Source organism: Candida albicans, chromosome 2, assembly GCF_000182965.3.
Source record: "Candida albicans SC5314 chromosome 2, complete sequence".
In the NCBI taxonomy this organism is placed as follows: Eukaryota; Fungi; Ascomycota; class Pichiomycetes; order Serinales; family Debaryomycetaceae; genus Candida; species Candida albicans.
Genome location: NC_032090.1, coordinates 2,090,433 through 2,106,087, shown reverse-complemented (window position 1 = coordinate 2,106,087; position 15,655 = coordinate 2,090,433). Strand labels below are relative to the sequence as shown.

The 15,655-nt window shown below is 30.8% G+C and overlaps 7 protein-coding genes across 7 annotated transcripts; 4 read left to right on the top strand and 3 right to left on the bottom strand. All coding sequences in view use genetic code 12, as the record gives it.

Moving 5' to 3' along the window:
- Window positions 1-1,548: 1,548 nt before the first annotated feature.
- CAALFM_C210230WA (uncharacterized protein) lies at window positions 1,549-3,300 on the bottom strand (the record flags this gene model as incomplete). The annotated part of the gene is made up of 1 exon (XM_709310.2): window positions 1,549-3,300. The coding sequence occupies one exon, from the start codon at window positions 3,298-3,300 to the stop codon at window positions 1,549-1,551; it is 1,752 nt and encodes a 583-aa protein (XP_714403.2).
- A 2,322-nt stretch (window positions 3,301-5,622) lies between these two features.
- On the top strand, window positions 5,623-7,068 carry PHO23 (Pho23p; the record flags this gene model as incomplete). Its single annotated transcript, XM_709311.2, has 1 exon — window positions 5,623-7,068. One exon carries the CDS (start codon window positions 5,623-5,625, stop codon window positions 7,066-7,068), a length of 1,446 nt encoding a protein of 481 aa, XP_714404.2.
- A 1,548-nt stretch (window positions 7,069-8,616) lies between these two features.
- On the top strand, window positions 8,617-9,489 carry RAS1 (Ras family GTPase; the record flags this gene model as incomplete). The annotated part of the gene is made up of 1 exon (XM_709312.2): window positions 8,617-9,489. The coding sequence occupies one exon, from the start codon at window positions 8,617-8,619 to the stop codon at window positions 9,487-9,489; it is 873 nt and encodes a 290-aa protein (XP_714405.2).
- A 384-nt stretch (window positions 9,490-9,873) lies between these two features.
- CAALFM_C210200WA (dolichyl-diphosphooligosaccharide-protein glycotransferase) lies at window positions 9,874-10,389 on the bottom strand (the record flags this gene model as incomplete). The annotated part of the gene is made up of 1 exon (XM_709313.2): window positions 9,874-10,389. The coding sequence occupies one exon, from the start codon at window positions 10,387-10,389 to the stop codon at window positions 9,874-9,876; it is 516 nt and encodes a 171-aa protein (XP_714406.2).
- A 343-nt stretch (window positions 10,390-10,732) lies between these two features.
- Window positions 10,733-11,542, top strand: OCA1 (putative tyrosine protein phosphatase; the record flags this gene model as incomplete). Its single annotated transcript, XM_709314.2, has 1 exon — window positions 10,733-11,542. The coding sequence occupies one exon, from the start codon at window positions 10,733-10,735 to the stop codon at window positions 11,540-11,542; it is 810 nt and encodes a 269-aa protein (XP_714407.2).
- A 202-nt stretch (window positions 11,543-11,744) lies between these two features.
- IFR1 (Ifr1p) lies at window positions 11,745-12,857 on the bottom strand (the record flags this gene model as incomplete). Its single annotated transcript, XM_709315.2, has 1 exon — window positions 11,745-12,857. One exon carries the CDS (start codon window positions 12,855-12,857, stop codon window positions 11,745-11,747), a length of 1,113 nt encoding a protein of 370 aa, XP_714408.2.
- Window positions 12,858-14,794: 1,937 nt separating this feature from the next.
- On the top strand, window positions 14,795-15,643 carry CAALFM_C210170CA (uncharacterized protein; the record flags this gene model as incomplete). The annotated part of the gene is made up of 1 exon (XM_709316.1): window positions 14,795-15,643. One exon carries the CDS (start codon window positions 14,795-14,797, stop codon window positions 15,641-15,643), a length of 849 nt encoding a protein of 282 aa, XP_714409.1.
- Between the last annotated feature and the right edge of the window lie 12 nt (window positions 15,644-15,655).

Genomic DNA, 15,655 nt, shown 5'->3' with positions numbered 1-15,655 from the left:
CAAATAAGCCGAATTCTCCCAATTTTTTATTAGGTATTGTTGTTGTTGGTTATACTTTGTGTCGTTCTGCAAATAACTAATTCACAAAATGTTGTATTTTTAGTCTTGTAGGAAATTCACTCAAGTAACTTATTTGTTTGAAAGATACCTCGGTTCCACAATTAAACCACCTTACAATTATTGTTTTAAATTAACAATACTTTGTCAACCACAGAATCTAGTCTCATTCTCTGCTGTTCCTGACATCATCGTCATATCATACAGATTATTTATTGACAACGAAACCAAACGAAAGATAGAGGCACGATGACTAAATAATAATAATACTATTGTTCTCACGAGACTCTTAGAAAAGAAAAATTATTAAAACTGGTGACGTAAATCTTGACAGAGTCGTTTGGTGATGATGATGTGGTGATATGAGAGAGTCTCGCACTCACATGATACACCAATACCATTACCAACACCACTATCGTACACCAAGAACCACAATACCTTGTTGGTATCAATGTGCTTCCCCTACATAAATGACTATTGAATTATATATGGCTTTGTTGGGATAAGGACTTGCTCTTTTCAAGCCCAGGTAGGCAAATAAAAGCCTCTGCCACCCCATCTAGTAAACTAAAACAGGTCCAAACATTATCCATCATTGTACTACATTTTCAATTCTGAAACAACAACACTTAATCTTCTATTAAGCTTACACATGATTTCAAACTACTAATGTTGTTGTTTTTGCTTTTACAATTAATTATGATAATTTATATCCAACTAATGATGTCATATAGTCTTTTCTTTTTTAACCTATTGAATATTTTTAAGCACCGTTATTGTTGCTATTTTTCCACTTGTTGCTTCTGTTATTTAATCCGTGGGAGTCAATAATTTCGTTTCCTATTCTTCTTCTTTTTCTCCACTCCTTTGAACCGAATTTTCACGTGCCACACACAATGTTAAAAGATTGTGGTGGTGCGGGTATAAATTTTTTTAATTTTTTGCACCCATATAACATTGAACCGAGGAATTATCAACACTAATAGTATTATCTGTTACAACTATCCAAAATGCCACAGAACATATACCAAGTTGTGAGATTTGTTTTGAAAATGATGAACTATATTTGTTAATATGTTATGGTTTTGTCCAGTTTGGCTTTCAAGGTTTATTATTTGTTTATTAAGATGTACTGTAATTAATTGTCATAAACCCATGCCTTGCGCTTCTTCCACAAGAATCAAAAAAAATATCAATATCAATTCGTATATAACGTTCTCTTCAATGATTTTTTGTCTATAGAATAGAGGCATGGTTGCAAAAAGAAAAGAAATGCAAACCTTCTACTCCTCCTCTCACTAATTGTAAAGAGTATTGTGATATTTCTCTTATCACAATTGATCATCAATTGTAAATAAGATAAAAGCTATTATTCCAATTACTACTAAATACTATTAACAATACAAAAAACAATCTGGAGAAGAAGTGAAGAAAACAAAAGGAATCTTAGTAATCTAGAATCATCGAATAACTGAAAAATGTCTATAGAAATCAATTCTGTTGATATCCATAAGTTGGAAATTCTCGTTTCACTTCATCCTCTTCATCATCATCATCATCGTCATCATTATGTTCAAATCCTTCTTCTTTAATTATTTGATTATTATTATTACTCTTCCTCCTCTTCTTATACAATCTATCCTGTTCCAATCCTTCTTCTTCTTCTTCATCCTCCTCCTCTTCATCATCATCATCTTGACTTGAATTATTTAAATAATTTAAATTTTCAATATATAATTTCTTATCAGCATTTCTTTTACATGTTAAAGTCCCAATATGTCTTTTTAAAGCATCTTTTCTAGCAAAACCTTTACCACAAAATTGACAAATATTAGGTGGGATAGTTAAATGTTGTTTTTCATGACGTTTTAAATCTGATGATCGACGAAATGACATGGGACATTTATCACAAGGAAATTTTCTTGTTGGATCTTGAGAATATTTTCTAGTTTTAGTAGATGATGAAGTGTTATTGTTATTCTTATTAGTTGTTGTGGAAGTTGTTGTTGTTGAGGGATTGATTATATTGGCAATACTTGATTCTCGTTTCACTTTTAATTCCGATTCTGATTCTGATATTATATTGGTTGTTGCTCCTATTCCTGTTCCTGTTGTTCCTGTTGATCGTGTATTGTTTGATGTTGTTTTCGTTGATGCTTCATCAAGTAAAAAATTCCATCCTGGTTCATTACCTGATGGATGATGATAATTATTACTAAACTTGCTATTACTAGTATTATTATTATCACCATTATTAACTTTGAAAAAATTATTGTTTTGTAAATCAGGGAAATTAGAGTATTCATCTTGTACTTCAAGTAATCCTTTAGAATTAGTTTGAAGTCCACTTATTTGGCCAATGGGATTACCATGAGGAGCACTAGCATATTGTAATCTTCTTAATAAATCTGCAATTGTAGAATCAAGTATGGTTTCATTACCATCACTTTTGTTGTTGTTGTTCTTATTATGATTATTAATATCAATCTTAGAAGTATTATTACCAAATTTACCATTATTATTGGAATGATTCGTCTTAACTCCCTTGGCAGTAGCTACTAATGCTTCTTTTGCTAATCGGAAAAACTTCTGGTCTTCATTTTCAATTATCGTGTTATTATTATCCTTAGTTGTGGAAGATGTTTGGTTGTTATCTTTTAATGGTTGACTTCTAGTATAACTGATATTAGCAGAATTAGCTAAATAACTAGTAGTACTAGGAGATCCAATTCCACCACCAGTAATCGGAGTATTGGAACCTGAATTTGATGTTTTGAATTTTTTATGTAATTGTTGCTGTTGTTGTTGATGGTGTTGTGTTGGTGGTGATAATGCTGATGATGGTGTGGTGACCACGGGATATAATGGACTCACAGGATTAGGTGAAAACATTCTTGAATTGCTACTAGAAGTAATTGGATTGTTAGAATTGGTACTACTTGGTAAAATTATAGGTATAGGTATATTTGTGGTGTTATTATTATCACGAGAACTTGGTAATAACACTGGTCTTGAATTTATATTACGTTGGAATTGTGAATTAAAATGTTCAGATCGACCTCTTTTAGGTTGTTGCGAAGGTAATACTATCGATTCGTGAGTATTAGATTGATATTGTAATGGTGGTAATGTAATAGATTGATATTGATTAACTTGTCGTTGTCGTTGTAGTTGTTGTTGTTGATGATGATTATCACTATTATTCTTACTACTATTACTATTATTACGGTTAGTATTTTGCATTTAGTTTATGAAAAGAGCTTCCAATTCCCCCCTTCAATGTCTGTTTTCTTTGATTTCAACCTTCCTATTCCACTATCTAAACTTCTTGGTGTTTAGTCGGATAGATATTGTTTTTATAGTTGTTTTGTTATTCACTTTTATCTCCTCCATTCAATATTATTAACACCAGTGATGAACAATTGATGAACTTTGAGTAGACGTTAATTTGTAATAAAGGAACGTTGTTACTTCTTCTTTTACCTTCTTTTTCTTGTTTTTGAAGTGGTAAATAAAATATTCCAGAATAGATAATATAAATGAAAAACTTGTCAATATTGAGCCACAGTTTTCAATGCTATACGTGTGTGTGTTTTTAGTTAAAGTTGGAATTTCAGTTAAGCAACTTAAAACATAAAAAAAAAGCAACCAATTTGATTTTATAAATAAACAACAAAATAAAAAAACTAGAAGGAGAATCAACAACTGTGGTGTTAATTCCAGATAGGGGATGAACATATTTGTGTGTATGCATACACACATACATATATATATTGTTCAATTATAATTAGCATTGACCACAACAACAATAGTAATACAAAATTGATATTGTGTGTGAAAGTGTGAATATACGCAACAAATTGCGAAATCCTTTTTTTTTTTTTGTTTTTGGGCCCTAATTTATTTAGTTCCCCCCCCCCCCGTCCCGCCCTCTTCTACCACTACCCACGTACGCACGCACTAGGGCAAACTGGGATTCGTCGTAGATATAAATTCCCTCCAATCACAACCTTTGAATCCATTAATCTAAATTAAGCACACACTAAAGTGGGATGGTTATGAATATGTTCATACATACATTGGAATTAATAATTTGCCACTGATAAAATTTTGGGATTTCTTCTTGTGGTTTGTTGAAAAATTTTATTCTATTATATTTCGACAGAAGGATAATCCTTTATAAATAAAAAAAACTCTGATCAGTTGCTGTTGTTGTTGTGTAATCTATTTCTGCGTGTCAAACCATGGAGTTAATGCATAGAACACTTTATTGAATTCAAGCCAGTTGAAGAATAGATTAATCAAAATATAAAACTGTGGCTCCCTCTTTTTTGGTTTGAGTAGTTTTGATTAACACGATAAAGAAAAAAAAAAAATTTTTCCTTCCAATATAATTTTTGACACATTTACACACCACACACACACGCCCTTCGTAGTAATCGTACCTTTGTTCGTGGCGGTGATGACGTTAGAAAAGTGGTCCTGGGTAATCCAATCTCAAAATGAGCCAAGGATTTTAAATAATATGTCAAACTTCTAAAACATATAGTTTTATAGGGACAATAAGGATAGACCAGGATTAGCATTATCTGTTCTCTTCTTTATTTCATTGACAAAAGGGGCAAAGGGAAAGGCAATAATAATCCAGATTGAAGTCACTATACATACCCTTGATGAACTGTGGTTTGAATGATAATAAATAAGTGTAGTAACGGAAGGAAAAGAAAAAGAATAAAAGTAATGATATTTTTTGAAATTAACAACAGTTATATATATATATATATCTGTGGATTATAGTTTTATGGAATGGCAAAAGGATAAACAAAATAGTTTTTGGATAGAAGAAGAGGAGATGATGTCAAAAACAAAAAATGATACAAAAACACGTCCCCATAGTTTATTTATATCAGTCACGTGACAAGTATTACTATTCCACAACAACAAAACCTACAACTAATTCAACTTAACTGTGTCAATATGTACGTATTCTCTGCCCTATTGTCTAAGTTTTAGACATTAACTAGATTGAATTTAGTGGTAGTACTTTTTTTGAACTATTTTTGTATGAAATTTACAACCAAAAATTTTGAGTACTCTTGAAATATATAACTACCCTACAAAATCCCTAAAATTTCTGACTAAACACAATCCAGCTTACCACAGCATACCTCTTTTAATAATAAAAGCTACAACACTAGTAATATTATTCAATATACAATGTAGTTCAATCTGAACCATCTTTCTCTTGGTGTATATTGGTTTACAAAATCCTGCATACAAACCAGAATGGAATTTCTCAACCAATTTCACATCAAAGCATTTTTTTTTAATGGGAAAAAGTTAACAAGCCAAAAGAAACAAACATTAATCTTTCTCTTATTCAAACGCCAACAACTATACTAGAATTATCCTAAAATTGTTAAAGATTATCATCATTGGTTAAATATTAGATTAATTTTAAAACATTTCCACCGCAATCAAACATTTCATTTCGATATACTTTGAACATATTCATATCCAAAAACCAGTAAATTAACCGACCGACACAACAGGTAATTCTTAACAATGAGAACAAAGCAACAACAACAACAGCAACAACAATCTAATTCATCGTCAGGTGTAGCTAATAACCAAAAGAGTTATGGTTATACTACTAGAATCAAAAGTAATAGTAGTGTTACTAACGGCGGCAACGTTGGTGCTACTCTTACTGAAAGTAGAATCATTACCAATATTAATGAATTATTACCAGGTTTAAATGATATAAGTGATGCATTTGAAGCATTACCCATTGATTTAATTAGATATTTTACATTATTGAAAGAAATTGATGCTAAATGTATTAACACCATCCCACAAATTAATCATTTAATCAATCAATATATTACAAATCTTCACCAAGATAAGAATGTTACCACCACCACCACAACAACAACAAATGATGATAATACCATTGATTTGAATAAAAAATTAGAAACTAGACGATTAAATTTAATTAAGAATAAAATCAATGAAGTGATTCCCTGTTTAGAAGAAAAAATGCATGTTACTTCAGTTGCTAGTGATTTATTAAAGAAACATATGTATAGAATCAATCAAGATTATAAATTGATTTTATTAAATAATGAAATCCCTCAAAGTATTAGAATTGGTCCATTAAATCATCCAGCAATGATTAATGATACTCATACTACATCATCATCATCAACAACATCAACAGGGAATGGAACTGGTGGTGGTGGTGGAACTAACAATAATCATGGTGGTAATAATAGTGTACAAAGTCAACGTAGTGAAAGTAGAAGAGAAGCTTTGGCTGCTAGAAAAGCCAACAAGGAAGATGATAGAGAGAATAATACTGCTACTGGTGGTAGTGGTCGTAAAAAGAAAAAGGAACAAAATAATAATAATAATAGTACAGCAAGTGGTGCTGATGGCAACAATGGTAGTAATGGAAAGAAAAGAAACAGAGATGATAAATCAAACAATACTGGAAGTGGAAATGATTTGAAGAAGAAAAAGAAACTGAATAATAATGATCAATCAGATAATAGAAGAAGAGGTGAAGATGAAAATGGTAAAGGTGATGGTGAAACAAGTTTCAATAGTGGTAATGCCAAGAATGATCCTCATGGTAAACTAAAGACAACAACTACAGGAAATCTTGTTGGTGGTAGTTCAACTACAACAACAGTGTCATCATCGTCAACAACTTCTTCTTCAGCAACCACAACAACAACGAGTTCAACCACAACCACGAAAAATAGTGGGTCAACTGGAGCTAGTACCGCTACTGCTACTGGTGCTAGCGGAGCTAAAGGATCTTCTTCATCTTCCTCAGGTAATAATGAACCAACGTATTGTTATTGTAATCAAGTTTCATTTGGGGAAATGGTGGGATGTGATGGTGATGATTGTAAACGAGAATGGTTTCATTTACCATGTATTGGGTTTAAAAACCCACCAAAAGGTAAATGGTATTGTGACGATTGTCTCAAGAAATTGAAATAACACCAATAAAACCAAGAGTCGTATACAACATACATACATGCATATGTGTAATAATAACAATAATAGTAATAATAGTAATAATAATATTTTGTTAAACTTTCTTAGACATATGCAATCAACACAGCCTTTGGACTTTAGATAGATTGACGATGGAATGGCCCGTAATTCTTTGTCACGTGCATATTGTGTACACCAAGAAATTTCACAATCTTTGCTAGTACTAATAAAAGATGACCAAGGGAGAGAGGACAACACCAATCAAGTATCACCATTCACCTACAAAACGGTTAAATTAACTACATGTCATTTGTCTTGGGAATGTAAATTTAAATGAAATTCCTGGGAAAAGACAAGAAAGGAAAGGGAACGATAAGACAAGAAAGTACTCGAAAGGAAAGAAAAGGAAATGTGGTAAATAATATATATGCAATAGTAATTACGTAAATGTTTTTTTTTGGCTTTGTAACAGCAACAACAACAACAACTGTTAATTAATTTAATATTTATGCATAATCTCTTTAAACTGTTAAGGAATAAGAATAATACGTGAAAGGTTTTTGTCATTTCATTTCATCTATGTATCATTGCCACACACACACAGATATATTACATGTACGGGATGTATCAAATTACACAAAGCAAGCCAAAGCAAATGAAATGAAATAGAGTAAAAAGAACGTTTAATTAATTCTCTTATTGTTGTTGTTGTTGTTGGTTATGGTGGTTATGGTGGTTATTGCAGCTACTGTACTGATTTGATTGATTAATTTATTTGGGCTGAATCTATCATATCCCGCCTCGTCATTTAACTTTAAAAATAAGAAAAAAAACTGACACCCCCCTAGTCATTTCTTCCTCCTCCTCCATATTTCACTTTATCCAACTATATAGAACTGATGGATATACAACAGAATTGCATTTCTCCGATCTAAATATATCTGTTAAATAGTAGCAGCCGGAATCGGTGGTGATGGCGATGGTGGTGGTGATGGATGGAAATATGACAATCCCTCCCTAACCCCAGTAAAATCACTCATGACAAGAATTAAACACTAAATTTTCTCAAACATTCTTCTGTTAATATATTACTACAAAAACACTTATTAATCGATTATTTTAGTTATTAAAATACCTCTCTCTTTTAGTTATTGTCGAAAATAAATAGTTTATAGGGTTAATGAATGAATGGCTTGCTTATTAATTCTTGCTCTATATGAATAATTTTACACCCCCTTTCTCTTTTAGTAGTAGCAATATTTTTCTTCTTCTTCTTCTTCTTTTGTTGAAAAATTTTCTTTCCTCTTTTCATATCTCGTCTGTTTTTCCTTCTTCATAAAAATAGAGCTTTAATTCCTTTCTTTTTTTACATCAATCTATTCTTATTCTTATTCTTATTCTTCTAGTTTTGATTAATTGGACATTGACCTTGATTTTTGTTTCAATTGACTAGATATAAACTCTTCAATTATCATTAATATTAGATATAATCAAAAAAATCAAAAAGAAACCCCGGGCAAACACAAATTCATATCCACACATATACATACCATGTTGAGAGAATATAAATTAGTTGTTGTTGGAGGTGGTGGTGTTGGTAAATCCGCTTTAACCATTCAATTGATTCAATCCCATTTTGTTGATGAATATGACCCAACTATTGAAGATTCTTATCGTAAACAATGTACTATTGATGATCAACAAGTATTATTGGATGTTTTAGATACTGCTGGACAAGAAGAATATCTGGCCATGAGAGAACAATATATGAGAACTGGTGAAGGGTTTTTATTAGTTTATTCTATTAATTCATTAAATTCTTTCCAAGAATTAAATTCATTTTATGATCAAATTTTACGAGTCAAAGATTCTGATAATGTTCCAGTTTTAGTTGTTGGTAATAAATGTGATTTAGAAATGGAAAGACAAGTTAGTTATGAAGATGGATTAGCATTGGCTAATTCTTTCAATTGTCCATTTTTAGAAACTTCTGCTAAACAAAGAATTAATGTTGAAGAAGCATTTTATGGATTAGTAAGAAATATTAATCAATATAATGCTAAAATTGCTGAAGCTGAAAAACAACAACAACAGCAACAACAACAACAAAATGCAAATCAACAAGGTCAAGACCAATATGGACAACAAAAAGATAATCAACAATCACAATTTAATAATCAAATAAATAATAATAATAATACTAGTGCTGTTAATGGTGGTGTAAGTAGTGATGGAATAATAGATCAAAATGGTAATGGAGGTGTTTCTTCTGGTCAAGCAAATCTTCCAAATCAATCACAATCACAATCACAAAGACAACAACAACAGCAACAACAAGAACCACAACAACAATCTGAAAATCAATTTTCTGGTCAAAAACAATCTAGCTCTAAATCAAAGAATGGATGTTGTGTTATTGTTTGAGCTAACTAAAAAGTTCTCGTATTTTTATCTATCTATTTACCTATCCAATTGATTGTTTCCAAGTTACGTTTTTATTTTCAACCTTCCTCCCCCCCCCCCCATCATTGTAATTCATATAATCATTAAAAAAAATGGGAGAAGATGAACAATTCAAGACATTTTGTATAATTAGCATTTGATATACATATATATATGTACGTACATATGTATATGTTTATTACTAAAAGAAAAAGAATATAAATATAAATGAAAATTCTTTCTAAACTGAAGAATCTTATTATCACTCTATAGTATATATATATATATTCATGATAGTATTTCTTACTAAATAACTAGATTTTCAATCTTACATTCAACATCCTCTTCATACCTTTGTCTCTTCAATCAATTTATAAAATGAATAACAATAAAATGTAAAATCAAACTAGCAAAAATAAAATCACCAAATGATCTTTCTGGAGTAATTTCTTTAAAAAGTCTACCATTACCACCACCAGTTGTTCCATTCTCAATTTTATCTTCATCCAATTCCAATTGATCATCACTTTCTTTGTCTGTAGTAGTTGTAGTACTATCATTGATTTGTAATCTTAAACTAACTAATAAAACAAATTGTCCAACACAACTAATAAATCCACCTAAAAATGAATTAAATGGGAAATTCCCAATAATTAATACATAAATAAATTGTAATATTCCTAATAATACTAAAAAAATTAAAAATAAATCAATTAATTTTAATCGAGGTTGGGCTGATATAGTATCAAAATAATTATTAATGGTGGTGGTTAAAGTTGATTTCACTTCTTTTAATACCACTGATGATGAAGCTGCAGAAGTTGCTGTGGAGGAAGAAGAAGTGGTAGGGATCGATTTCTTATTAGATGCTGATTTCGCCATATTAGGATGTATATTTATGATTCAATTGAATGAAAATGAAAAGTAACTTGGGTTATTGTTGGAATTGGAATTGACTTGAAGTTGGTGTTGGTGTTGGCGTGTTATTTTTTTTTCAGTTTAGTTCCAGTTAAGACGAACTTTACAAATTTACACGACTCACACACAGATTTTTTTTTTTTTTTGGCCATTTTCCACACCCAGGGCAGACAGACCTCAAATATTAAATTGATTGTTCTTCATCCCATTGCTAATACTTCATTCAAGAACTTTAAAAGTATTGCTGAAGACTTATACCCCAATCAAAGGATAAGACGTGAAGTAAAAAGTTCAAAATACTACAATAATGGCTTCAATTACAAGTAATTCTCAAATACTTATCAATAATGATTCCTCAACCAATAAAGCTCCCACCACCAATGAACGACAATTACGAAGAATCAATCATCCACCAAATTTAAGAATTGTTCCACCATTAAATTTTTGTCCCGTTGAAAATCAATTATATAGATCAGGTCAACCATCAATTATTAATCAATCATTTTTGAATCAATTGAATTTGAAAACCATAATTTGGTTATCATCAGAAGAACCAACCGATGAATTTTTAGAATATTGTAATGATTCATCTATAAATATTGAATATTTAGGAATGATTAATGAATTTAATAGTGAGCCAGCCACTGCAACAACAACAGACAAACAGTCACAGTCACAATCACAATCACAATCTGAAGAACAAAAATCACAATCACAATCACAATCCCAAGAAAATCAACATCATCAATTTGAACAATCAGATAATAATTTATTACAAGATCCAAGTCATCTTATATCTTCAACTATTGCTAAAATCAATAATAATAATCCATGGGATTCATTAAATGAAAACACCATTAAACATGCTTTAGATTTAATTGTTGATAAAACCAATTATCCGATTTTGATTTGTTGTGGTATGGGGAGACATCGTACTGGTACGGTAATTGGTTGTTTAAGAAGATTACAACATTGGAATTTAAATAGTGTAAGTGAAGAATATCGACGATTTACTGGAAGTAGAGGTGGAAGAATATTAGTGGAATTATTAATTGAAAGTTTTAATATTGATTTGGTTAATATTAATTGGGAATTGGCCCCCGATTGGTTGAAATGAGGATGTATACGAGATGGATGGATTATATATATATATATTCTTTATTAAACAAAATTGTTTTTGTTATACTATTTAAATACAACCTCATAAAGTACCATAATCCTTTTAACACCTATCCAGGCTTACTCTTGTTCAAAAGTTTAAACCTAGCATATATTCATTGTTTCAAATTTCCAATAAACAACAAACTTTGGTAGTTTCATCAAATGGTGAAGACAATTTTTTCGGCAGATACTTTACTATCTTTAGATAATTGTAATGCTTCATTAACAGATTCTAATCCATTATCTAAAATTTTCAAATTTGCATGTTTAATTTTATTAATAATTGTTGGCATAATTTCTTGCCACCATTTATAATAATCATTAAATAATTCTGGAGTTTGAGAATATTCTTTATTACCAAATTTTTTCACTTTAATAATAGAATGATCAACAAATGTATAACCCCAATGAACCGATTTGTCTCTTTTTGGATCAGTTTTGATAGTATTACCATCTAATGCCAATAATGAATCCAAATAAACCATCTTATCATAACTAGAAGTAGTACTTTCAGTAGCATCATAAAGATATTGGAAAGTAGTAGCATTAGAAACTGTATCTAATCCAAATCTAATATTACCATTACCGATTTTTCTAATATTTTCAACAATTCTTGAATCATTATAATCTAAAACATAATCAGCACCCAATTGTTTCAAATATTCATGATTCTTAGGTGATGCGGTAGTAATCACGGTTAAATTATAAACTAATTTAGCAACTTGAATAGCTAAAATCCCTGTTGCCGTTGCACCACCCCAAATCAAAATTGCATCATTACCCTGCTTTTGTTGATGTTTACTAATATTTAAATGATGAGAAAATGACATGGCAACTGTAGCTAATCCTAAAGTCATACTTGCTGCACCTTCAAAAGTTTTAATTATAGTCGATGCTTTTGCAACAGCAGTAGAATGAATTAAACCATTAGTATATTTAATCGTAGCTTGGGGATAAGCAGCAACATATTCACTAAAGGCACCATTAATAGGAGAAATATTCCCTGTAATATAAGCACTAACAGCATCTCCTTTTTTAAAATTTGTTACTTTAGAACCAACTTCTTCAACAATCCCACTAACATCACATCCAATAATATCACCTGGTTTACTGGAACGTGCCACAATTATATGTTTCCAATCAGTTGGATTAATAGCACCAGCTTCTGCTTTGATTAAGATTTGATCGTCATCAATGGTTGGTTTAGGGATTTCTTTGATTTCAGCTAATTTGGTTTCAGTTACCGATTCTGGGACAACAGCAGCTTTCATTGATAGTGTAATATGGTGGGAAAATCTTTCAATTTAATTGATGGGTAAAAATGGTGGGCAAGTATCAAAACTTCTTGGTGGAATACTGTTCATTTTAAATATCCTTCTCAATCCTATTGAATAAACGAGTTGAATATTAAGTAAACGATTTGATTACTAATTAGATATCTTAGCAAAACAATTTGACCCGACATGCTATGCTTAAGGTACAACAACAAATAACCAAGCCACGCCAAGAGATATGATTCTCCTATTTTTCCACAAATAGTGGTAACAACAACATGCATGCAAAGGGATTACTAATCTTGAAACAATTATTATATGATGAAAATTATTGTGAGTTTTTTCTTTACTTACATACTTTCATTCGTTAAATGTTGCCTTGATTGTAATTGAACTCGGAAAAATAACAACCCCATATATAACTCATACTCAATGTTGCTATTCATCAGGTGAAAATGAAATAGAGTAAATGTAGTAAAAGAAGAGTTTGGATGTTTGGAGATTAGGAGTAATAAGACTGATGACAAATCAAATTCCCTTTGGCAATATTTGTTTTTAGCCCTGCCAGATCATTCGATTAATAAAGAATGATTTCACGTGAAATGAGATTACTTGGTAAACCATAATGTTAGGTTGTGATTGCTATTACTGTATAGACTTTATTGGGATGCCAAAATAATCAATCCTTTTACATGGACAGTTCTGTTGTAGACAAATATGCCTATATATATACCAACATTTACAATTATGGTAGATAATTGTTTTTGTTGTTTGATAGATTAGTGGTTTTTTTCCTTATCGGGTTTAGATTAGATAAGACACGAGGAGGCCGATAATTGTGGCCAATAACCGCATCGACTTCCTTGCTGCATACTCATCTGTCTTTCATTCCAAGAATCAGACAACAATAAATCGTCCTACCAACTGTATCTTCAATATCATTTTTGTCCTTCTATAACCATCTAGTCTTAAATATAGCTACGAGTAAGTTCAATAAAGTGTATTGTTCTCACTTTACCCTTCTCGAGTCTATCTTCACTACCACAACCCCTCTTTTCATCCCTTTTTCGACTTTATTCCATCACTTTTCAAACTTTATATTGCTCGATTCTTTAGTTTTCATTGTTTGGTTACTTTGTTTTTAACTGTGTGTCACAACTATTGAATGGACACACATCTAATGAGTTAAAGGGTTTAGGTAATTGCGGGGATTGATCCCTATCTACATATAAACTCAAATCCCATTCTTAAACAATCATAATCTTCTTGGTGTATACAGAGCGGTGGGTTATTCAGATACACTTCACCTATATTGCTTGCCCTCTTCTATTAAACCAATAAGCAAGCAAGTAGTTAATAATATTATCAATAACCGAATTTAGGCCCGGCTATTATCATGATCATTGTATTGTATTGTATTGTATTGTTGTACACGCCCCCCTTAAATTTCCCTCTCCCACACTTTTGTTCTTATTAGAGTGAGTGTGTGTGTAGTGAGTGTGTGGTATCATCAATTTTAATTTTGAATCACTCCAAAAAAAAAAAACTTATCTTTAAATCTTCCTTCCCTTCTTTCTTTCTTCCTTCTTTTATCTTCTTTTATCTTCTATCCTTATACTTTTAGTAATTACATATTCAAATATTATTATTATTCTCATAACCTTCAATCAATCAATCAATCAAATACATTCCCAATTTAGCTTTTGAAACACTACTAATTACAGTTGAACGTGTTTAAAGTACATTTTTAAAATCAAGCAACCATTCCCTCCCTCAATAAAAGTATAACTTACCTTCACTTTTTTTTGTTATATCTCATAAATACGATCAACATATATACTTTAACTTTCACCCAATAGTTAAAAGGTGCAAATCTATACTGTGTAATATTATTAACGATTAAACATATATAACTCACACAATTATAAAACACCATGGCAGGCACTTGTATTACTACGATTAAATTATTAGGAGTTGGATCATTAGGTTTATTATCATCATCTATAATTTATCAATCATTAACCAAATTACCTGAGTTAATCCATCAATTCAATTGTCAATTCAATACTAACAAAGATGGTGGCACTCATAGTTCTATTACATTATTTGAACAACAATTATATCGTCTTAAAAACATTATCTTTGGTAATCGATTGATTAATGGGGCTTTAACTGCCATAAGTACTGGATTATTTGCTTTAGCATTCAAATATTCTGTTAGTAATGAAAAACATCCTTATTTGATATATGCTGCTCTTGGTGCTCCATTAAGTTTTATTAGTTTATATTATAATATCTATTCTGTTGAAGAAAAGATTTTGTCTCAACAAAAGAGTAAATCAACTAGTGTTGCCAAAACTAGAACGAAACTGAAGCATTCTGAGTCCAGTACTACTAATCAAGAAGACGCTCAAGCTTATGATGATGAAGATGAACCAGCTGAATTGATTAGTAAAATAACTTCAAGCGATTCCTTATTAGGTAAATCATATGTTCATCTTTCTGATGAATCAGGAATATCAACTCCTAACTCAACCACATCTCATCCTTCAACTCCTAAACTTGAACCACATCAACAAGAACAAGAACAGGAACAACCAACGCCAGCTGATGATGATGTTGAACTTGAAGTTGAACAAGAGGTTGAAAACATTTTAATCAAAAAACAAGTTGTTCAAAATTTGAAAAAAATTGAATCAGGATATACCATTGCTAGTTATGTTTCTGGAATTAGTTTTGTCATTGCTTCAATTGGATTAATTGGTGATTATTATTATTTCTAATTAACAAAATAT